The sequence below is a fragment of the Vulpes vulpes genome, chromosome 11 (assembly GCF_048418805.1).
Source record: "Vulpes vulpes isolate BD-2025 chromosome 11, VulVul3, whole genome shotgun sequence".
In the NCBI taxonomy this organism is placed as follows: Eukaryota; Metazoa; Chordata; class Mammalia; order Carnivora; family Canidae; genus Vulpes; species Vulpes vulpes.
In genome coordinates this window covers 36,848,397-36,871,739 of record NC_132790.1, presented here as the reverse complement: position 1 = coordinate 36,871,739, position 23,343 = coordinate 36,848,397, and the positions used below count along the sequence as shown (strand labels likewise).

Genomic DNA, 23,343 nt, shown 5'->3' with positions numbered 1-23,343 from the left:
TAGCTTTCCCACTAGATTATGACCCCTAACTGAATCTATTATCCTAATCATCTAACAGGTAGAATGTACTCAAGAACACTGGATGAAGGAATGAATGAATGAACACCCATTTAAATTCCCTGCATCGCGATCCCTGGGTGGCGCAGCGGTTTGGCGCCTGCCTTTGGCCCAGGGCGCGATCCTGGAGACCCGGGATCGAATCCCACGTCGGGCTCCCGGTGCATGGAGCCTGCTTCTCCCTCTGCCTGTGTCTCTGCCTCTCTCTCTCTCTCTCTCTCTCTCTCTGTGACTATCATAAATAAATAAAAATTAAAAAAAATACATTTAGTAACATACAACAGATAAAATACCAATGTATTACCTTTCAGGGTTCATAATCTTCCCACCATCCCCATTCTGCTCTAACTTGTTCAGCAAATTGACGCTTGTCGTTTTGGGAGGGGAGATAGCTTGTTTATCTTGAAGTCTCTTGGATAAGATCTCTGTAGAATGAATGAAGCCAAGTTTCCTCTCAACTTTAAATGGATGGTTTTATACTTAACTGATTTTTTAAACTCATTATTTTACCTGGAAAATTTTTTATATAAGATACATTTCTTTTTTTTTAAGATTTTATTTATTTATTCATGAGAGACACAGAGAGAGAAAGGCAGAGACACAGGCAGAGGGAAAAGCAGGCTCCATGCAGGGAGCCCGATGCAGGACTCCGTCCTGGGACTCCAGGATCATGCCCTGAGCCAAAGGCAGATGCTCAACTGCTGAGCCATCCAGGCATCCCATAAGATACATTTCTTATCTTCAATTATTGTCCCTTTCCCTCCTGTGGTTAAAACAAATATTTTTGTATACTCATTATGTGCAAAGCACTGGCTGGTCACTCTAGAAAATGCAAAGAGGCAAGTCTTTGCCCTTAAAGAGCTTTCAACTGGAACGCCTGAGTGGCTCACCAGTTGAGCATTTGCCTTCAGTTCAGGGCGTGATCCTGGGATCTGGGATTGAGTCCTGCCTTGGGCTCCCCAGAGGGAGCCTACTTCTCCCTTTGCCTGTCTCTGCCTCTCTCTGTGTCTCTTATGAATAAATAAATAATAATTTTTTTTAAAAAAAAGACCTTTCAATAGCTATACAGAGGGTTCCCTTAAAATGGTTTGACTTATGATTTTTTGACTTTATGTTGGTGCAAAAGTGATATGTATTCAGTAGAAACTGTATTTTGAATTTTGAATTGTGATCTTTTCCCAGACTAGCAATATGTGGTGCAATACTCTCTTAGGATGCTGGGCAGCACAGCAAGCTCCAGCTGCCAGTCAGCTACACAATCACAAGAGTAAACAAGCAACGCATCTATAGCCATTCTATACTCATTCAACCTTTCACTTTCGGTGGTCAATAAATTACCCAAGATATTCAATACTTTACAAAATAGGCTTTGTGTTGGATGATTTTTCCCAATTATAGGCTAATGTAGGCTAGATGGCACATTCAAGATAGGCTAGCTATCATGTTCAGGAGGTTAGGTGTATCAATATAAGAGTTTTGAATTATAATGGGTTAATCTAGATATAACCCCATCATTAAATTGTGGAAGATCTATGGCTGGAGAGAAAAATAAGATATAAACAAAAAACCTGAAAGCTCTCATTTGTGAAGGTCTTATTATATACCAATAATGCTAAGTTCTTTACATATATTGCATAAATAGCAACTCAGGACAATGATATAAAATGTCTAAATCCCAAATGATAGGGCACCTATGTGGCTTAGTCAGTGAAGCATCCACCTTCAGCTTAGGCCATGATCCCAGGGCAGGTCATGATCCCTGCTCAGCAAGGACCCTGCTTCTTCCCTTGCTTCTGCCTGCTGCTCCACCTGTGTGCTCATGGGCACACTTGCACACTCTCTCTGTCCAATAAGTAAAATCTTTTTTAAAAAAAGAAAAAAATAAATCCCAAATGATGGTGCCATCTTTAAGGGTCTGCAGTGGTCAGAGAAGAGAGGAGATACTTCAGAGTCAGTGATGAAGGAAGTATTCATGGAGGAATGAGATGTAAAAAGGATGCTGAGAGGAGAATAGAATTGGGATAGACTAAGAAAAGGAAGGACATTATAGGCAGGAGAAAAAGAGTGAACGAAAGCACGAAGGTAGGGAAGGGCAAGACATGTAAGAAGAATATGAACAGACAATTTTGCTCAGAGAAGGAGTCTATAGGGAACAAAGACAGATGAGGCTAAAGACACAAAAACATGTGAATATTAAGCTAAAAGTTTACATGTAATCCTATAGGCCACATGTTGCAAAACCAATATCCACAAACCAATGTTTACTCACTGATATGTTTTGTTTGGCCCAATAAGCATTTTTTGCTTCAATGGCAATTAGTATGTTGCTCACAAAGCAACAACCTCCTAGAGGAAGTCTTCAGTGGGGTAGTATGGCAACCCCTAAGAATCCCTAGGACCCTTTCAAAACGTCTTTAAGGTCCTAGGATTTTCTTCATATGCTTTGACCAAGACAATATGTCATAACAGAGTAAGTGAATACACAGATCTAAAAATCCAGGGATCCCTGGGTGGCTCAGCGGTTTGGCGCCTGCCTTTGGCCCACGGCGCGATCCTGGAGACCTGGGATCGAATCCCATGTTGGGCTCCCGGTGCATGGAGCCTGCTTCTCCCTCTGCCTATGTCTCTGCCTCTCTCTCTCTCTCTCTCTCTCTCTCTCTCTCTCTCTGTGACTATCATAAATACATTTTAAAAAAAAATCCAGCTATCTTCTATTATGCCAAATATCAAAGATGTAAAAGTACTGTTCTCCATTTTCCATAAAAAATTGTCATTTATGCTAATATGTCACCTTATCATGTTACATCAAGCCCTCTTCATGCAGTTACATTACCTGCCTGGACCATGTAGGCATCTGAATTCTGACCTCTTTGAGTAATGGGGAACCAGCAAAGAGATTGTAGTCTAAAAGCTTGACAGTCAGAAAGTGGTCAGGATGAGATATAAGATTCCAAGAATAGAGGATATTTGTTTTTTGTTTTCTTTTCCATTTGTTTTCTTTTCATTTGTTTTTAAGTTTGATTTGCCAACATGAAGATATTTGTTAGAAAGAAAAATACAGTGATTATTCATGAATCTAATTTTATTTATTTTGGGCATAGAAGTTATTAAGCAATATGGCTGGACTCATAAGCAGTAAAGCATGACAGATTATACTCAGAATAATTGGTTTACCTCTGATGCCTTCTTCTTTGTCTGGCTGGTCTTTTAATTTGTACTTCCTTTGCCTATTCTTTCTACCTTCTTCTACAATGGTCTCCATATGTGGTTTATTCTCCACCTCCTTGAGATCAATCCTAGAAATAAGCCATGATATTTACTGCATTGGACCTGAATAGGTGACTGTGTGAACTTTCAATCCTGAGAGGCAACCCAGGAGCTCTCTGATTCTGAAGCAAGCTGATTTCCCTAAAGGGGGCAAGTGCTTTGACTTGCTGAGGCTCTCTTTGAGGTTGTCTAGGAGCTGACCAAGACCTTCCTCCTCAATAAGTGGGGCTCAAAAGCAGCTGTTACATAGATTATTCATGGGATCTAAGCTTTCTCTCTTTTCTAGTTCTATAACCACATGCCATAGGGGTGATGCAGCGAAAAGTGGCTGTTGGATGACTTAAAGGCAAAGTTCCATAGCCTACTAAGTACAGTGTACCGAGAAATAACCATTCCTCTCCTGCCTCTTTCTCCTCCCCACATTTCCATTCTTCCCCACAGGCAAAAGTGAGGGACTTATAAAGGCACAATGCGGGAATGGAGTTGTTCAGTTGGTGTGTGTAGTTGTAGATTTTCTGTGGTCTCAAGTATGGAGTGTTGGTTAGAGTTGCAAGCAGAGGAGAGGAGAATAGGGGAGAGGTGATATTTTCAGTAAATTCAGTGGTCAAACTTGACATAAATTAAACATTTACAGCTGTTTTGACCATTTGAATCCTCCTAGCCATGTCTATGCTCTCTAATCAACAGGAGAATCTACCAATCTCTTTTCTTGATTCACTGCAATTTTTTCCTTCCTGGAATGCTTAAACCAAAATATGTCCAAGGGGGCAGCCAAATTTGTCTTCCAAAATACAATCAAAATAAACTTATTTTAATCCATTGACTTATTTTTAATGAGTTAAGCAACATGGTGCAATGGAAAGAACAGCGGAACAGTGAGGAGCCATTGTTTTATTTCTGGTTTAGCCAGCCAGTTATTTGGCTATTTCATCTACAAGATGAAGAGGCTGGACTAACTAATCTCTAATGCATATTCTGGCCCTCAAACTGATTTTGCTAAGGTATATGTCATACAGTCCTTACATCAACTAACAAACACAGGAGGATGTCACACACTCAAAAACCATGAGAAAATAATCCTCTGGGAAGCTGGTTGCTATTCCCCAAACTTCCTCTACTTGAAATGCATAGTAGTTAATGGCACAGCAATTAAGATTAAGAATATAATTAAGGGCATACGATAAGTGAGGAATGACCACTTACTGGAAATAAAAGTAGTAATAAAACCCAAGTCTCCTGACTCCCATTCTAGTGTTCTTAATATTGTACCATGTTGTTTCACTTGTTAAAAGAAAAAAAATAACTAAAATTACAATTAATTTTGTACCTCTATAAAATGGATAAAATTATAATACATATCTCAAACAGTTGTACTGAAGATTAAGTACAATAATATTGAGAAAGTGCTTAACAGTATCTGACATCTACAGTGGTAAGTGTTCATAGATGACAACTATTATTATCATTATCATTATAATAATCATTGTCAGCAGCAGCCACTAGTAACACCCACCGCACTCCTTTATTCTATCTGTCTCTCAAACCATTTGAGTGGTAAAAATCAGTATAGACAGGAGATAGGCTAGACCGCAGAAAGAGGAAGCTAGGTCAGAGGAAGTGACGAAAGGTAAAAGGAAGTTTAGCAGGTGAAGAGAATTGTACTAATATTGCAGGGACTAAAGTTGATGGGTGATAGTATCAGAATTTCCATGGAACTAAGAGTATTTTTAAAAATGAATAGTGTAGATGGACCTAGGAGGTACAATGCTAAATAAAATAAGTCAGAGAGAGAAAGACAAATACCATATCACTTCACTCATATGTGGAACTTATGAGTTCCACAAACAAGCAAATAAAGTAAGAGACAAGCAAAAAAGCAGACTCTTAAATATGGAGAATAAACTGGTGGTTTCCAGAGGGGAGGTGAATGGGAAGATGGTGAAATAGGTAAAGGGGATTAAGAGTACATTTATCATGATGAGCACCAAGTGATGTATAGAATTGTTAAATCATCAGGGGAAAAAAATGAGATAAAAAAGGAATAGTCTAACTGCCCATTGTTTTCTAACTTAGCTACGGAAAGTATGCATTAAATCCTTCTTTGCTGGAGCATGAGAGAGAGAGAGAGAGAGAGCGCATTAAAAGAAGCATGAGCTAGAAAAGGTGAGAAACATGGCCCAATCACATTAATAAATAAACAAGGATTCTGTGGAGCAAAGCACTGACCTTGGAAATGCAAGCACACTGTTGGGTCGCTTCCCTAAGATCTCTCTGCTAGACAACACAGAGTCCACAGTATCAGGCCTCTGGAGGACAGAGACAGAGAAGGGTTACAAGGGTTACACCTGGGGTGATGGTCCAGGACACAGACAAGTCACATTTCAGGCTATCTCAAATGCAAGGTTACCATGGAACTCTATTGTTGTTTGGTTTCTTTTTTTGAGTGCTTAAAGTCTAGAGCTTAAAATCCAATGGGGAATTATCTCATTTATCACCCTGGGTAGTCCCATACCAATTCCACCGATGCTGCCTTTTCTCAAACCATCTCCTCTGTGGAAATTGCATTTGGAGTTTATGGCTTCCTTTTATACATCTTTAAGAGGAGAGCCAACTTATAGAAACTATCAGGAAAATGAGGCTAATTTCACTCTTGACCCAAATAATTCTGAAATTGGGTGGTTAAGAGCAGGACCTGAAGTCAGGTGGATTCATGTTTACATCCCCATACTGTTAACAGTTATGTAGCCTTAGACCCTGGGTAAATGGGGATAACAATAAGATCTAATTCATAGGATTTTTATGAGGTACTATATATAAGTGGCTCGCACATAATAAGCATTCAACAAATAGCTATTATAATTATTATTACATTATACAATAATCACATGACATCCTAGTGTAGGAGAATATACAAAATTATTTTGGCATTAACGATATGGTTTACAAAAGATGTTAAAGGGAATTTCTTTTTTTTTTTAAAGATTTTATTTATTTATTCATGATAGACAGAGAGAAAGAGAGAAAGAGAGAGAGAGGCAGAGACACAGGCAGAGGGAGAAGCAGGCTCCATGCCGGGAGCCCGACCTGGGATTCGATCCCAAGACTCCAGGATCGCGCCCTGGGCCAAAGGCAGGCGCCGAACCACCGAGCCACCCAGGGATCCCCTTAAAGGGAATTTCTAAAAAGAGATTTTAAATATGTTTCCAGCAAAAGCAGCATCAGTGAAATAAACCCACAGCTTCCCAAGAGAACCATTCTGCAAGACAGCCCTGAGGTTTAAGTTATGGGACATCTGAGGGGAAAACAATCACTCTCACCACTTTACAGCAATTTTCCAAAATGTGTTTTATAGATGTTATCAATATAGGATTAAACTAAAGTTCCATGATTCATGATTCAGTTAAAGTGGCTTCTTTCCAGCCCGACTTCTGAGACCTTTTAATATGCCTATGTGCTTTGTTCCTCTGTCCACGAGGGTGATACATGTAGCAGTTTGCCGTCTGCTTTGGCCTCCAGATCCTTTCTTCATAGAATCTCTCTCAGGAAGACTTCTGGAAAACGGTCCTAAAAAGTTATGTCTTAGAGTACAGCAGGCCAATTAAAATGCTGTCCTCTCTTCTAAACACATTATTAAAGCTACAAAGTTTCATAGACTCCCTGAAGATTAGAGATGGGCCAGTGTTTTGGCTTTGCTTCCAATGTGTTTTTAATGGAAAAAAAGAGAGGGTGTCTACCCTTGTGTGTGTCTACTTCACACACACACACACACACACACACACACACACACACACACAGGGTTGGTTCCTCTCCTGCATGAAGCCAGATCATGGAAAAAACACCAAAGCCTCAGTATGCGCAATTTATATACTTTTGGTTAAAACTCAGGCTTTGGCTTTTGCTCTATGGGACTTGGATTATACAACATTCTATGATAATCTAATTAGCTTATATCAACTTTGTCGTTGCCAAGAATGTACGTAGGGCACACAAAGCATCCAGTTAGTTCTGTTGATTGACTGTTTCACCACCTCCTTAAACTCTGCTATGTCCACCTTACCAGCTACTGAATAGTTAACAATGATGGGGTCAGTTATGAAATCTGTTCCACAATATGGCAAATTAAAAGCTAAAGACACATTTCCATGACTCGATTTATTGTAGGCTTTAAATACTACATTAAATTATTACATTAAATACTACAACCAGGGTGCCTGGGTGGCTCAGTGGGTTGAGCATCTGCCTTCAGCTCAGGTCATGATCTCCAGGTCCCTCTCCCTTTGCCCACCCCCAGCCCCTCATTCCCCGCCCCCACTTGTGTGTGTGTGTGTGCATGCACTCTATTTCTAATAAAATCATTGAAAAAAATTTTAAGTAAAATACTATAACAAAAAAGAGCATTTAGAGAGTCTGATTCTACCACTTATTAGCACCCTGACTTCAGGCTTCCCACATAAGCTGAGCCCCCATTTTTCTCATTTATAAAATCAGGATGATAATAATACCAGTTTTACAATTGTTTTGAAACTCAAATGAAATAATATATGTGGAGGAATTTTTAAACTATGAGGTACCATAAAATATTCAGAATTATGAGTTTCTATTACTATTTATATTTTTCAGTTGGCATTAATTCAAAATTTAGTTTATAGTTTCTTTGCCCTTCTAACCTTTTGGTCAAAGAGTAAATCATCTATAAACAAGTACTTCTTTGCACTTGGGGTAAGAGCCATTTAAAATATGTCAATGTGAAATTTTCTTTTTCTTTTTTAAAGATTGACTTATTTGAGAGAGAGAGAGCACGCGTGCATGTGAGCAGGAGGAAGGGCAGAGGGAGAGAGAGAAAGAATCTCAAACGGACTCCCTGTTGAGCACGAAGCCCAGTAGATTAGTATCCCATGACTTGAGTTGAAACTAAAAGTCAGTTGCTTAACCGACTAAGCCACCCAGGTGCACCTCAACCTGAATTTCTCTCAATAATGACACACAGTAATTCAAAGCTATACTTGGGAGAGGGGTTTAGAGAAGGAAAACGTTAATTTACATTTGCTAGAGCTTTTGCCAATGCCCCAGTTCCATCCATCGTACAAAGGAAGTCCTTATAAAATCTCATCTTCACTTTGTTGCCTCTAATCACAAGGACCCCAATTCCTTTGAAAGTAAATTCCACATTTTGTTTGATGGAAATGGATCGTGATAAAAAAAGCAACGTCTCCTTCACACATCCTTCCACTGTATCCCTGCTAAATGGACCCTCCAGGGATATCATGACAAAATTAAGTGGAACAACCGGGATATCACCTAGAGGGGAAAAAGACAAGGTGGGGGGGAAAGAAGTGGAAATTACAAGGACATATCATATATACTCACAAATAATTATGATTCTCACTACTCAAAAATAGAATTGTCCACATGAAGCCCTTAGCTGTACCCTATTAACAGACACTAATTAGCACAATTTTCCCTAAAAGTATATTTTTGCTCAAAATAAGAACAATTAGCTTTCTAAGCAGTACTCCAGACAAACTTTCATTTTCTCTCGGAGACACAGTAATAACTAACTCCATCTCTTCATCAGAGTTTTCTGAAGTTTTCAGCCCCCTTATCTCTCAGGACATACTGTAGAAATATTTGCCTATCTTCTCCAGTTATTACACCGTTTTTAAATGTTTATAAATATCTATAAATGTCAAGTGATTTGAAAAGATAGTCATCTGTAGTAGAAGTTACCTTCAAATGAAAGTGTGTTTTATTAGAGGGTCTCAGACTGGATAACTTGCTTTTCCTCCCTAATGAGTCCATAAATGATATTGCGAAGGAATATGGTTATATCTAGCATAAAAATAAGCAGAATCTATTCCACTACAACAGACCACCAGTCAGAAAAGGGGATAAATAACAAAGATGATCAAAATGATAAATCCAAAAAGAGGCAGTAAACAAGATCCATTAATAGAGGAATAGGATAGAAAGAAGAACATTCTGGGATGCGTGGGTGGCTCAGCGGTTGAGCATCTGTCTTTGGCTCAGGGTGTGATCCTGGGGTTCTGGAATCGAGTCCTGCATGGGACTTCCTATGAGGAGCCTGCTTTTCCGTCTGCCTATGTCTCTGCCTCCCTCTCTGTCTCTCATGAATAAATAAATAGAATCTTTTTTTAAAAAAAAAAAAAAGGAGAATATTCTAAACATTCATTCAGCAAGCTTTAATTTATAGCTTTTCAAGTGTCCAATAGTGCTGGCTGATAAGGATTAATATCTCTACAGGACACAAGCTTCCCTATATCAGCCCATAGTCTTCTGCATGATTTAATGGTGATTCTATACCACCTCTATCCACTTTATTTTTTGTAAATTTCTTAAAAGAGAATGCTATATTACCCGCCTCCAGATTGTCCCCTCCCATTCATCTAATGTCTCTCTTCCATCTGTCTTTCAGCCGATGTATCTCAGTAAGGATACTATCATCTCATGATGGACAAGCCAATGAATGTATTGCAACTCTTACTCTCATGATCTTCTGTAACTTCTGTTGACCATGCCCTCTCTTTGCTCTTGTATCCATAGCACTATTCTTGGTTCTCCAATTTCCTCTTTCTTGGTCTTCTTTGATGACTTCCTTTCTCTTCTACTTCTGATAAGATAGGGTTTTATTGTTGTGTTGTTGTTTTGTTTTGTTTTTTTGACAAAACTTTGTCTTTGTCCATCTCCTCCTCTTATTTCATATCCTCTCTCAGGTAACTTTATCCAAATCTTGACTTCTAGTCCCCACCCCTCTCCTAAAATCTGGAATTATCTCCACCTAAGTATCTCTACAGGAATTTCAAATGTAACATGACCAAAAGTGAACTCACTATTTCATTGCCACCCCAACCTTCTTTCCTCCTTCATTCTCTATAGCATTAATGAGAAGAATGTACATTGTTTTCCAAGAAATCTAAGTCCTGCTTAATACCTTCCTTCTTCTTGCTACCCACCACTCTCAACTGGCAGTGAAATCCATATGAAATATATCATGAATAGATTTCTTCATCTTCCTCCTGATTTCCAATGCCTTCATTCAGGCTTTTACTATATTTCACCAAACTACTGTAATTAAAAGAGCTATCTTCCTAAACTAAAAACTGGACTAACATAATTCCCTGCTCAAAAACTTTCAGTGGCTCATCATTGCCTATAAGATGAATTCCAAAGTGCTTATCATAGTGCCTAAGGCCTTTTACAATTTGACCGCTACCAAACATTTTTGTCTTACCATCTTCCACTTGCCTCAACAATCATATGCCCTGGCCACACAAAACTACCCATAATAGGTTTTACTCTTTCTTTTATTCTTGAATTATTCCTATTATTCCTGAAATATTTTCCATAGCTTCTCTGCCAGCAAAGTCCTATCAACCTTTAAGACTTCCTGGCATACTGAGTGGCTCAGCGGGTTTAGCGCCTGCCTTTGGCCTGGGGCATGATCCTGGACTCCCAGGATCGGTCCCACGTCAGGCTCCCTGCATGGAGCCTGCTTCTTTCTCTGCCTGTGTCTCTGCCTCTCTCGCTCTCTCTCTCTCTGTGTCTCTCATGAATAAATAAATAAAATCTTAAAAAAAAAAAAAAAAGACTTCCTGGTATATGTCATCTTCCTAAATTTCCCTGAGCAAAGTTAAGCATGATCTCCTCTCAGCTCCCCTAGCACTTGACCCAGTTTTGATCAATGCTGCTTTCACAGCATTCAATCATGTTGCAACACTTGTTTATATATTTCTTTCCCATGCTAAATTCTGAGCTCTTCAAAGCAAGGATCTTGTCTTGACAATCTTTAAGAATCACTGTATGTTTAGTTACCTAGTTAATTAATGATGAAAAATCATAACCCCAAAGCTAAACTGTAGACAGAATTGTTCTTGTGAATCAATTCAAGCGTAAATGTTTAATCTAAAATTCCTTCAACCTTGTAAAAAAATTAAAAATTAATTATGCAACCCTGTAAAAAAATTAACTATGGATCTTTTTTTTTAAAGATTTTATGTATTTGAGAGAGAGAGCACAAGAGAGAGAAAGCACAAGCAAGGGAGGGGCACAGGGAGAAAGTGAAGCAGGCTCCTGGCTGAGCAGAGAGCCTGACATGGAGCTTGATCCCAGGACCCTGATATCATAACCTGAGCTGGAGGCAGATGCTTAACTGACTGAACTACCCAGGCACCCTGGATCTAAACTACTTTTTTTGGACTTATACTATGAGATCCAAGATGGAAAACTAAATCTATGGAGCAAATATTTTTGTTAAAAAAAAAAAAAAAAGTTGGCCTTATTTTCACCTTATTTGGGAGGTTTTGATGAATTAGGATATTATATGTCCATAATACTCTAGGTAGAATTGGCTGAAAAGTCCATCAAATCTACCATATAGTTTATGTACATAATGAATTCTAAGTACAATTTGTTTGTATTGTTTTCCCAATCTTTCATTTTTTGGTGGGAAGTTATTCTGAAAATAAACTTTTGGGGAAGTTAACATAAAAGCAAGTTTTAGCCTTTTCACCTGCTGACATTGGGGGTAGGCTATCTCTCTTTATCCATGTATGAGTCTGATGCAAGAAGGGATGATAAGGAAGGTCAAAAGGAACACAGTCCAAAAATCAGGAAGGAAGCCCCAAAGCCCCTAAGTAACCAGGGCAACTATCACGAAGTCCATACACCAAAGGTGGAATGTAAGCAAGCATCCTGTGTCAGGTGTCATGTCTGTTTTGTTTACCACTATATCTCAAGCTCTTGGAACAAGGCCTAACACATAGTTGGTCCTCAATAAATATTTGTGGAAAGAGGGAAGAAAAGAAGGGAAGGAGAAAGAATCAGGGAGAAGGAAGGAAGACTTTTGGGTGTGAGAGGTATACAAGGTATTCATTATTAACCTTCTCACTTTTAAGTTCTAATAATTTAGATTATATATGATAGAAAAACAGTTAGTGATCTTTTTCATAGCTAATACAGACTGTAATTCTAACCAGAGACCCTAATTAACTTTTTCTTTATAGACACTTTTAACTTCTGAAGGCCTAAAAATATGAATAAAGCCTGTACAACTCTGTAAAGAGGTATTTATATAAATTTGCCTTGATATCACATTAAGTCTTCCCATGCCTGGCTCTGAAGCTACTAAGGTATAAAATGGCCTGCAAGGAAAACTGTATATCATTTCTTGTGTTGGTCCCTTCCTCTTCCAAAGGTACCACCTGAAAAGTGAGCTCCTCAAATCAGAAACTGATAAAACAGCATGTGAACAAACTTTGCCCTTTCATTTTCATCCCCATGCCAGTTATTTTCTGAGAAAGTCTTAAATATTGAAGAGATTTACCAGGAATATATATTTTGTTTTGTTTGAGTCCATGAATCTGTACTAACTTCTCCGCCATGATAAACATGGGCCTCTGAATCAGAATAAACTTGTTGTTTCCCACCTCAAGTTTTTGTCTCGTGAAAGTGAAAGTTCCAAGTCCTGGAATCTGAACCCCCTAAAAGAAAAAGGAGGGGGCAAAAAAAAAAAAGAGCAGCAATCAGAATTCACTGAAGGGGTAAGGAAAAATAACCCTTTGTACCGTTATCCAAAAAAACATGAAAAGAATTAAGCCTTAAATAGTTAATGATCTCTACAATCTCTTACAGCTATAGTATGTTATGACTCTAAGTTTTCATTTAAGTATAAATGTAATAATATATTGATCTGCAATACTTCTGACATCAGATCCCCCATCTCCATTATCATTCAAAGGCTGTGAAGACTAAGAAAGCTTGTATGGAGGCTGCAGCTACTTTTAATCTATGTTTAAGATTCCTCTTGTCCTAAATTGTGTGAAATTCTAAATTTTAATCATTTGCCATACAGAGAAGGAATTTAAGAGGCCATAAGAATCTCTGCTTTCTCATTCCCTCTTTTAGGTTTTGTCTCTTATTTAAAATCAGACAATCCAGCATCCAAGGCATATGCTGCAGTGTAGTGATCTTGGCTGATGGGTAGAAGCAAATGCTTTTGGCTCTCAAACTAGGTCTCTGTCTCCCTGGAAATATCATACCTCAAGGATTACAAATGCCTACAGGCGCCATGAAAGAATGTAAGGGAATGAAGGTAGCCAATCAGAGGACGCAGTAGCCAGAAAGTACAAACCCTATCCAAAGGCAAGAGCCCACTGTTGGCTCCAGCCCAGTGTCATTGTGCAGGAATGGAAAACCGGTATTATTAAATCTGCTGATTTTTCAAGAAAAGATTGAAACAGATCCAAAATTTCATATAAACTGTCCAAATTTTGGGTGGTGGTGACTAATTCAAATATCAGACCAAACAAAGTAATTCTGAAGGATGAATTTAGCCGAAAGGCTATCAGTCATATTGGGACCTCTGGGTAGCATGTAAAAGTTCCACAGTTTCCCAGCTCCCTCCAAACTCCTCAAGATTCTGTCCAGTTTTATCACATCCAAATTCAAAGCTGGGAAAAGTTCCTCATTTTTGGCAAGTTGAGTTCAGTCCCTGATTGTCTTCTTGTACTTCAGTTAAAACCCATTCCATGTAAAGGCACAAGATAGGAAACAGCATATCCTTCTACAGCTATGCCAGGAACTATCAGGTCACAGAAAAACAGAATACATCTAGTTCCTCTACACATAGCCAGGCTAATCAGTGTTCTGCTTGCTATCACTACAAGAGCAGAACTTTTACAAATTCATTACCTAAGAATAAAATCCATGTTATACAAGACTAAGGAGGAAAGACCATTTGGACTCTTGCATTAAACCTGAAGTATAAATCTTACCTTGCGTAGGGATAGCTGCCGTTCCACAAATCCTGAAACATTCGCCCAGATAGTAGAGACTTCTGAAATTCAAAGGAAATAAAAAATATTTTAAGCTCTCATGTACTACTATCTAGTCCTAGTAAATAAAAAAGTAAATATGAAATGCAGAATCAAATAATACTAATTCCTAATTAATTCAGAATTAACAGAAAATAAGGTCATTCCCCAAAGTTAATTTTCCTAGTGACTAAAGCTCACCTTTTAAGTTCCAAAATGTGCTTAATAATAATAAACAAACTTTTGAATAAAATCTTTCTAGGATAGAGGAAACTCTGTCACACATTTCCTTTTACTCAATAAAGGAAATTCTATAAATTCTATAAAAGTGTGACAGAGTTCCTCTTATTCTATAAATAGAGCTAACCAAGTATAATCTAGCCTTTTTTAAAGTTTTTATTTAAATTCCAGTTAGTTAACATACAGTGTAATGTTAGTTTCCAGTGTACAATTTAGTGTTTCAGCACTTCCATACAATACCTGGTGCTCATCGTAAGTGCACCCCTTAATCCCCATTACTTATTTCACTCTCAACTTTTCTTAATGACCCATTCAAAAATTATTTAAGGAGTGTCTACTCTGTGGCATCTGAGCAATATAAACCTTCATTCTTATACCATTATATAACACAGAAATAAAGGCAAGCACCATTAAGGCATGAAAGGCTGTTGTCTGTACATTAACTGTCTCTATACTTCTGTTTTTAATTCTCTTTTTTCGCGGGGGCGGGGGCTCTTTATAGAGATTGCACGTGTGTGTGTATGTGTGTACGCACTCATTTATCATCTTTTTCCACAACCTTGCCCATATGATAAATTCCATGACAGCAGGGACCTATATTGGTTGGTGCACTGAATCTATCAACACTGAGTAGTATGTAGTAGCTTTCAGTATTTTTTAAATGTCTTATGCCCATATAACATAATTACTAACCTATAAAACAATATATTTTTTAAATTGAGATTCTATTGACACATAAGATTATGTTGATTTAGGGACGCCTAGGTGGCTCAGCAGTTAAGCATCTGCCTTCAACTCAGGGCATGGGCCCAGGACCGAGTCCTGCATCGGGCTCCCTGCAGGGAGGCTGCTTCTCCCTCTGCCTCTGTCTCTGCCTCTCTTTCTCTGTGTCTCTCGTGAATAAATAAATAAAATCTTTTTTAAAAAAGATTTATGTTAGTTTCAGGTGTACAACATGATTCGCTATTTGTTATATTGCAAAATGATCACCATATTTTTTATTTTTTATTTGCTTTTTTAAAAATTATTTTATCTATTTGTTAGAGAGAGAGGGAGAGGAAGGGAGCACAAGTGGAGGACGGGGAGAGGAAGAAGCAGACTCCCTCTGAGCAGGGGGCCCAATCCCAGGACCCTGGGGTCATGACTTGAACGGAAGGTAGACACTTAACTGACTGAGCCACCCAGGCACCCCTTGACTTACTTTTCATTCTCATTTGTTACTCTTAGACTACCAGCTGTCACCTCTCTCTGCTGCTAGTGCTCTGCAGAACCCCTCCCTAATCCTAATTTACTGCTTCTGATCTATGTTTTTTATTTCAACAAATATACTAATATTATGTCTAAAACAATAATTTTTAACAACAGACCTTCGGGTCGGGACCCAAGGGCCTTTACTTTGAATCAGTGCACAGACTTCTCACTTCTGCTTTGAATGATCAGAGAGAGGTCTTCTTTGTTTTTCTTGTTCTGAGCTGTGTTTCTGCCCCCCCCCCCCCCAGAGAAAAACTGGTAGAAAAATAAGTAGTTGCCAATAACTAGCGTTAAATATGTGATATGAAGGTATACTCTAGGTATAACTAATATTTAGAAATACAGAGACTTGGCAGTGGACACTGTGCAAACCAGACTTTGCTGGCTCCTGCGCCTTGCTCCACTTCCTCTGCAACCAAGTCTGACAAACCCAATATGGCTTAGAGTGAGAAATTTGATACGTTGAAATTGAAGAAGACAGAAACGCAGGAGAAAAACTCACTGCTTTCAAAAGAAACGACTGAACAGAAGAAGCAAGCAGGCGAATCTTAATGAGGCATGCATGCCAGTATGCACCACACGTTCCACAAGTAGTGCCTTCTTTTAGCTATTTAACTTTGTCAGATGCAAAGAAGTTGGATCAAGTTTAAATGACTATGCTGCCCCTTTTGACACCAAAGAATCGAGAACTACTGACAACGAAAGCCACGCTTGCCTCTTCCATCTGCCTGGCTGGCTGGCAGGGAAGGAAAAGAACTTGGATGTTGGTAATGGAAGAAGCTGGGTGGGAGAACAGTAAAATCTAAAAATGAAGCTGGTCTGAGGTGTCCTGCAGGCTATAAAATGCAGTTTAATCAGAGTGCTATTTTTTTGTTCAAATGATTTTAATTATGGGAATACACAATTTTTTAATATGCAAATAAAAAATTTAAGCCTAGAAAAGGAAAAAAGGAAATGCAGAAAATTAAGTCTGTCTTGACATCTCCATTCCAAACCTAATTATGTGTATTAAAGATACTTTTTTTTTTTTTCCAAACACACAAGGGTTTATTTAGAAGCTCTACCTTGGGTCCAAGTATACCTGACACAGCAGAGCAGGGACTTGGACTGGGTATGGATGTTTAACCCAAGGTGGGTTTCAGCTTATAAAGATACTTTCCAGGGGCGCCTGAGTGGCTCAGTTGGTTCAGTATCTGACTCCTGATTTCGGCTCTGGTCAGGATCTCAGGGTTGTGGGATTGAGCCCCATGTTGGGCTCTGCACTCAGCATGGAATCTGCTTAACTCTCCCCCTCTGCCTCTCCCCCTGCTCATGGGCAAGTATGTGCTCTCTTTCTCTCTCTCAAATAAATAAAATCTTTAAAAAAAAAAATACTTTTCTTTAAAAAAAAAAAAAAGATACCTTCCAATGAGGAACTCTTTGCAAATCAAGAGTGTTATGTTTTAATTCTCCAAACAAAAGATCAAGAACAGTGACATTTACCAGGTTGCCACATTGGAATATGGATACAGTTGGTGACAAAAGACCAATTCTTTCCCAACTTTGGAAACTGCTTGATTTATTGGTATAATTTTTATTTCTAATGGCTTAAACCACTACCTAAAGCAGGGAAATTGCAGTCTTTTAATTCCAGAATATCAAGGTTATAAGTATTTTTATTAATATGCCATAAAAGGAATAGGTTAGGCAATGAGAATTACCAGTGATTCTCATGGGCATCTGGGAATAAGCTGGGTGATGGAAATTCACTTACCCACCAAGAAAACTAGGGCTGCATGCTACAGTAAGCCAAGTGATTCTTCCCTTCACACTAAATCACAGAAACACAGTTTATTATAACTAAGTATTTTCTCTACCCTGCTCTATCCTACTGTATTCCCCACTCCTTCCCACTACGATAGACAAAAGAATTCTACTTCTGGCTGCTAAGAACTAAGAAGATCTTTCAACCAATCCCAATTGTATACTAAATAAAATTTTTCATCATGACCAAAAATGTCATTAAATTACTAATAATACAGAATCTCCATACCCGGATTTACACAGAGATCTTTCAAAGTTACTAAATCCAAACTGTTAAGTCATTTCACCTAGACTCATGATACATAACTCAAATTTCAGGAAAGCAATCTATTACAAAAGGAAATGATTTAATTAGAGCCAGGAGAAACTATATCGCTTGCAACCAAACCCTAATGCAAAGACTTGATGGAGCTTAACTGGAAATTTGAAGATCATCTGTCTTCACTTGGATGGTATATTCAAGTCATGTTGTTTTATGCTATACAATCTAATGGATAAAATTATGTAAGAGGAGAGTCTATAACTCTAAACTTAAATTTGCTACTTCTTACTGAAGACAAAGAAAACCTGCACATCATTTCCTTTAGGAAGCTTTAGGGTCCTGCACTTCAACTGGAATAGATGGATTTGAAAATCTTACAAACTATGATTTTTAAATTTGATTTTTCTGACATCCCAAAGTCAGAGGACATCACTAAATCTCAAAATAGAAATTGTAATCCAGTCTAAAACACAAGTTAAAGAATATGCAACTTTTATATTTTAGAGAAACCTGGGGTTATTTATTTTAATCAAATACTGAAATACCAAGAATCACTATTATAAAGAAATAATCCCTGAACATTCCTTCTATACTCAGTTCAACCATCATTTGACTTCCAATTCTAAATGTTTTATGCATTCAAAACCATATTTTTAAACACAGTGCCAAGTAGCAGGAATACTTATTTTACATATGATCATTATAAAAAGGAACTAAGTGTCCATTATGTAAATTATAGGATAATATATGCTTGAAATAGATATTAATACCAAATATAAAAGTTCCCTGACTTCATAAGACCTCTTCTAAAATTAAAATACTGACACAAAAAAGCAAAATATTCAAGAGTGATTTGAACAAAGAAACATACTCCCAGAGCTCACTGCAATGGAAAGATCAATGTGTGGCCTTCCTGCCTCTGCAGATGGCTAGCTTTATGTAGTCTTCAATAATTTGAACAGTTCTCATCCATTAAATGATGACTGGGCATTCTAAGTACCCTAATTACATTATAGTAAACTTTGGTGAAACACGTGGAAGCAACAGAACTTGATATATACAATGATGAAAAGTTAATTTATATGTTTTGCTGAGATTGAAAGTTCATCCTCATCTCCTTACAATGGTTCATTTGTGAATGTTAATAAGTAGTCATTTGACTTGTGTTTCTGTTGTTCAACCAATAAAGCTCTTGCTGAGAGGTCCCCAATGGTCCCCTTGTCCATAAATTCAATAGATATGTTTAATTTTCACCTCTCCCATCCTTCAGTCTTATCTAACACTGGTAGTTAAACACCTCTCCATTGGCTCCACACTACTGTCTCCTGGGTTCTTTTCCTACCTGTCTAGCCATTTCTTCTCTGTCTCCTTTGTAAGGTAATCTTCCTCAACTCAGCCATTAAGTGTTGGAATTTTCAAAGGTACAGCCCTCAGCCTTCGGCCTTCACTCCAGACTCTGTTTAGGCAGTCACATCCATACCCAGGGCTTTAATGACTACCAATATGCTGATGACTCCCACGTGTTGTTTTGGTTTTTTTTGTTTTTTTTTAAATTTTTATTTATTTATGATAGTCACAGAGAGATTGAGAGAGAGAGAGGCAGAGACATAGGCAGAGGGAGAAGCAGGCTCCATGCACCGGAAGCCCGACGTCCCACGTGTTTTTTTAGAAGCCCAGACACCCTCCCTGTTTTCAGGTTCTAGACATGTGTATCCAACTGCTTCTTTGGATATCTCACAAAAGACACTTCATGTGCTCAAAACAGGATCTTCCTTCCCTTGAATCTTATGCTGTTAGCCAGGGTTTTGATCTCAATGACTGGCACCACCATCTATTCAGTTATATGAGCCAGGAACTCAGAACTCATCCTTGAGACTTCCTTCCTCTCCCACCCTCCTATCCAGTCCACTACCTGTAGAGTTTACCTGTAAATAGCCTTTCGGTCTGTCTACTTCTCTCCACTTTTGCTGCTACCATTTTAGACCAAACTACTATTCACTTTCACTTAAGTTACTGTTCTAGGCATTCTTGACACTCCAGTTCATTCTCCACTTTGCATCCAGAGCAATCTTCTCAAAACACAAACTTGATCATGTCATTCAACTCCTCCTTTAGCCCCATGCAAAACACTCAACAGCCTTCAGTCAGGCTTAAAATAAAGGCTACCATCTTTAATATGATTACTAGGCCCTGCATCACCTGACCCGTTTTCTTTGCATGATGTCTGAAGAGCAGCCATTTGGGGTGGTTGCTTTTAGCTAACATTTATTGAGCACTTACTTTGCCCTAGTCCCCAAGTTAATACATTATCTCTTTTATCAAAATCCTCAGTTGGCCACTTTCCCTCATTAAGGCAGTCAATAAAGAAACTGTCTCTGGGTATCTAATATGAGCCTGCTGAGATTACCAGCCCGTTTCCAAGACAACATAGCCACTCCAGTGGATAGGGAAGGAGGTTTTCCACCTCCTCCTGGCAGCAGGTGAAGATCCAGCCCCCAGGGCACTCACCCCTTATCAAGTACTTACCCTCCTGGCTGAGCGACAGCAGGGTAGGCAGCATCTGCCTGCCCAGGTCCTGCATGGAAGGGATGATAGTGTCCAACATCGCAGCTTTCTAGTTGGATCGGTGCTCAGTCCTCAACAGGTCTCTTCTTTTTATGGAGTTTGTACAAAAGTGATTTTTCCCACCCTCCAATCCCTTCTCCACAGAGCTAGGGATGTCTCTTAAAAGTAAAAATTACCAAATCTTGATTTTATTTTTTCCTTCTTTCTTAAGTGTTCTTTCTCACTGTCCCTCCCACTGCCCTGGTTCCTCCTGAGGGGCTCCCACCGCAGGAACCCCGAGGGCTGTCCTGCACCAGGATGCACGTGAAAGCCTTTGGGGACACTGAGAGGACACCGAGAGGCCCAATGACAGGGTGAGCGGGAGCGAGCCCAGAGCAGGGAAGGGAGGGCAGGCCAGCCGCAGGGGGGCGAGACGTGTTGCTAAGACGCGACAAAGGCTTGCGGCGTTGCTAGGGTGTCAGCCCGGGGCCTCGGACCCGCGTCGCTGCCCACGTTGCCAGGGTGATTCCGGAGCTCCCAACAGCAAGGCTGCGGAGTAACTTCGTGTTTCTCTTTTCCTTTCCCTTCTTCCCCGGGGCAGCGAAGAGACTTGGTTGCTTCTGTAACCATCTTGCGCCAGTTCGGAAATACTTTCTAACCCCGGCGTGGACATTTGCGTCTCCAGATCTGCGGGAGGGCTGGAGTGTGAACTGGATTTTGTTTCTCGCGTTTGGTTTTCCCTGGGCTCTCTTCCTGGGAAATGGAGAGCCGGAGGGCTGGGGAGGGAAACGGACGTTTCTTTAATTACAGTCATTTTTTTAATTCCCTGTACGCTGCCCGAACGTCATCCTACAGACCTGTAATAGTCTCCCCTCTGCTGATGATGAATTATCCCAAAGTGAACACACACGTAAGCCCCACCCAGGCCAAGAAATAGAACTCTGGCATCCACCACTCACTACTCACTGAGGATTAGGCAAGCTACCCTACCCTCTGAGGTTCTCTATGAAAACTGGGAGTTAATAAAACTAAAGTCACACAAAGAGTTTTCCCAGAGTGTGTTCCACAGGATACTAACTTGTGTTGATAAAAATAAATGATAACTGGGAAAAGGAAAGGAGGGAGGAGGAAGGAAGGGAGGGAAGGAGGAAGGACAAGAGGAGGGAGGGAGGGAGGGAGGGAAGTTCTGTCAGCACCACAGAAACATCTCACTCCTCCTCCAGCCATTATTCCAACAAATACTATAAATTTGTTTTATCTGTGTTTCAACTTTTGGAATCATATAGTATGTATTATTTTATTTGTGGCTCTGTCCCTCAACATGATGTTTGTAAGATTCCCCATGGTTTCGGTGGTAGCAATTTGTTCGTTTTCACTGTTGTATATTATTCCTGTGTATGAATATGACACAATTTATTTATCCGTTCCATTACTGAGGGAACATATGAGTTATTTCCATTTGAGGGCTAATAGGAATAATGTTGCTGCAAACATCCTTCAACAAAACTTTTGATGTACATCCATACTCATTTCTGATGTGTATACAATTAGGAGTAGATTATGGGTCACAGGAAATGCAGATTTTAACATATAATGCCAAGCAGATTTCCAAAGTGACTATTGCAATGGTGGTTGGAGGGAGAAACCTCTGGCACTTAGTGTGAACAGAAATTAGGGGTGCCTGATGGCCTGCAATGTACACTACAGTCCTGTACAGTGAAGACTGTTCCACATTCTGTACTATGTTGCAATATCTCATCAGATTTCTATGTAAGAAAAGAAAAAGACTACTTATGAACCTAGAAAAAAAATCCACTTTAAGTGCAAATATGAAGAAGTTTTTTCTTAGTTTCAATATCACTTAATTTCCTAGAAATTCAAAATCCAAGTAAACTGAGAAAAGATTATGCCTTTCTTTTCAGGATTTAAGAATTCTTCACTATTTAGGAAAACTATAATCATTACAGTTGATGAGGCTGGTGGCAGTTGAGTAGCCAACACACCTAAGCCAGACTGCATTTGTAGCTGTGGCATTCATAGTGATTCTTCCTGTTGGTATAAGGATGTGGCAACTTCATTGGCCTTCCAGCATAGTCATGCCTGAACACACAGCTCTCCAGCTCCCATATGTTATTTTGCTATACATTACTTACATTATACTAGAGCTCTGACTTTATATTCACTTTTTGTAAGTACACTCCACGTTCAGTATGGAGCCCAGGGCGGGGCTTGAATTCACAACCCTGAGGTGAAGACCTGAGCTGAGATCAAGAGTTAGATGAGATACTTAAAATACTGAGCCACTCAGGTGTCTCTTTTATATTCATTTTTAAGTGGTATGGGTAAATAAGCTGTATTATCCATAAACTTCACTTTAGATAGTAATAAGGCGCTCAGGCAAAATATTTGTTATAAAAAAGAATCGTATCTAATAGGACTGAGAAACTCTGTGCTGGAAAACGACAAGCTCCATAACTCAGGCTTTCTCTCTCTCCACCTTCTAATAAGAAGCTCAGAACTAGGTTTTAGGCCTTTCATAAGCTGGTTTCTTGGAAAAATAATTTCCTCCCACTCTCTCTTTTATGACCTGCCTTCTGCCCTTAGTCTATGAGGGCAGTCTATCCTGTTTAGTCTTCAAGCACTTGTCTGCAGAATAGGCTGTCTCAAATTCTTTGGGGAAATAACCAGGGAAGGTTGTTGAATGGGCCAGCAGCAAATAATGGGCAAACTCTTCTGTGACAGCTGTCTTGACAATTGCTGAGCCAGCTACCTTTTAGTGGTCATGTCAGGATTATTATTCAATCTTAAGATAATGAAGTTGAAAAAATATATTGGTTTCTTAGAATAATAGATTATATTAACCTAAACATGGTGATGACACTTCTAGTCTCCAGAAAAGTTGTCTTCACTTTCAAACAATGGTTATGAATGACTGCTAATTATTAGTGAATTATAAATGACCAAAGGAAGATCTGCAAAAGATAAAGGCAAAGACTTTTCTTTCAACATCTTTTCCTTTTACCAAAAGTCTCTTGACAAAAGAAGCTGTGGAGATACATGCGACTCAGTGTTTACTAGCAACTTTAAATG

The 23,343-nt window shown here is 39.0% G+C and overlaps 1 protein-coding gene and 1 pseudogene across 1 annotated transcript in view; one reads left to right on the top strand and one right to left on the bottom strand.

Moving 5' to 3' along the window:
- CCDC81 (coiled-coil domain containing 81) overlaps nt 1-23,343 on the bottom strand; it is a 44,211-nt gene that overhangs the window by 20,765 nt on the left and 103 nt on the right. The window contains exons 2-8 of the mRNA XM_026015228.2: nt 20,236-21,029; nt 14,115-14,176; nt 12,665-12,821; nt 8,366-8,622; nt 5,551-5,630; nt 3,232-3,353; nt 362-482 (exon numbers count right to left, since the gene is read on the bottom strand). Coding sequence (XP_025871013.2) covers nt 362-482; nt 3,232-3,353; nt 5,551-5,630; nt 8,366-8,622; nt 12,665-12,821; nt 14,115-14,176; nt 20,236-20,314 — 878 coding nt within the window. The 5' untranslated portion in view covers nt 20,315-21,029. The remainder of the gene's footprint in view (nt 1-361; nt 483-3,231; nt 3,354-5,550; nt 5,631-8,365; nt 8,623-12,664; nt 12,822-14,114; nt 14,177-20,235; nt 21,030-23,343) is intronic.
- LOC112932327 (thymosin beta-4-like) lies at nt 15,948-16,196 on the top strand (annotated as a pseudogene).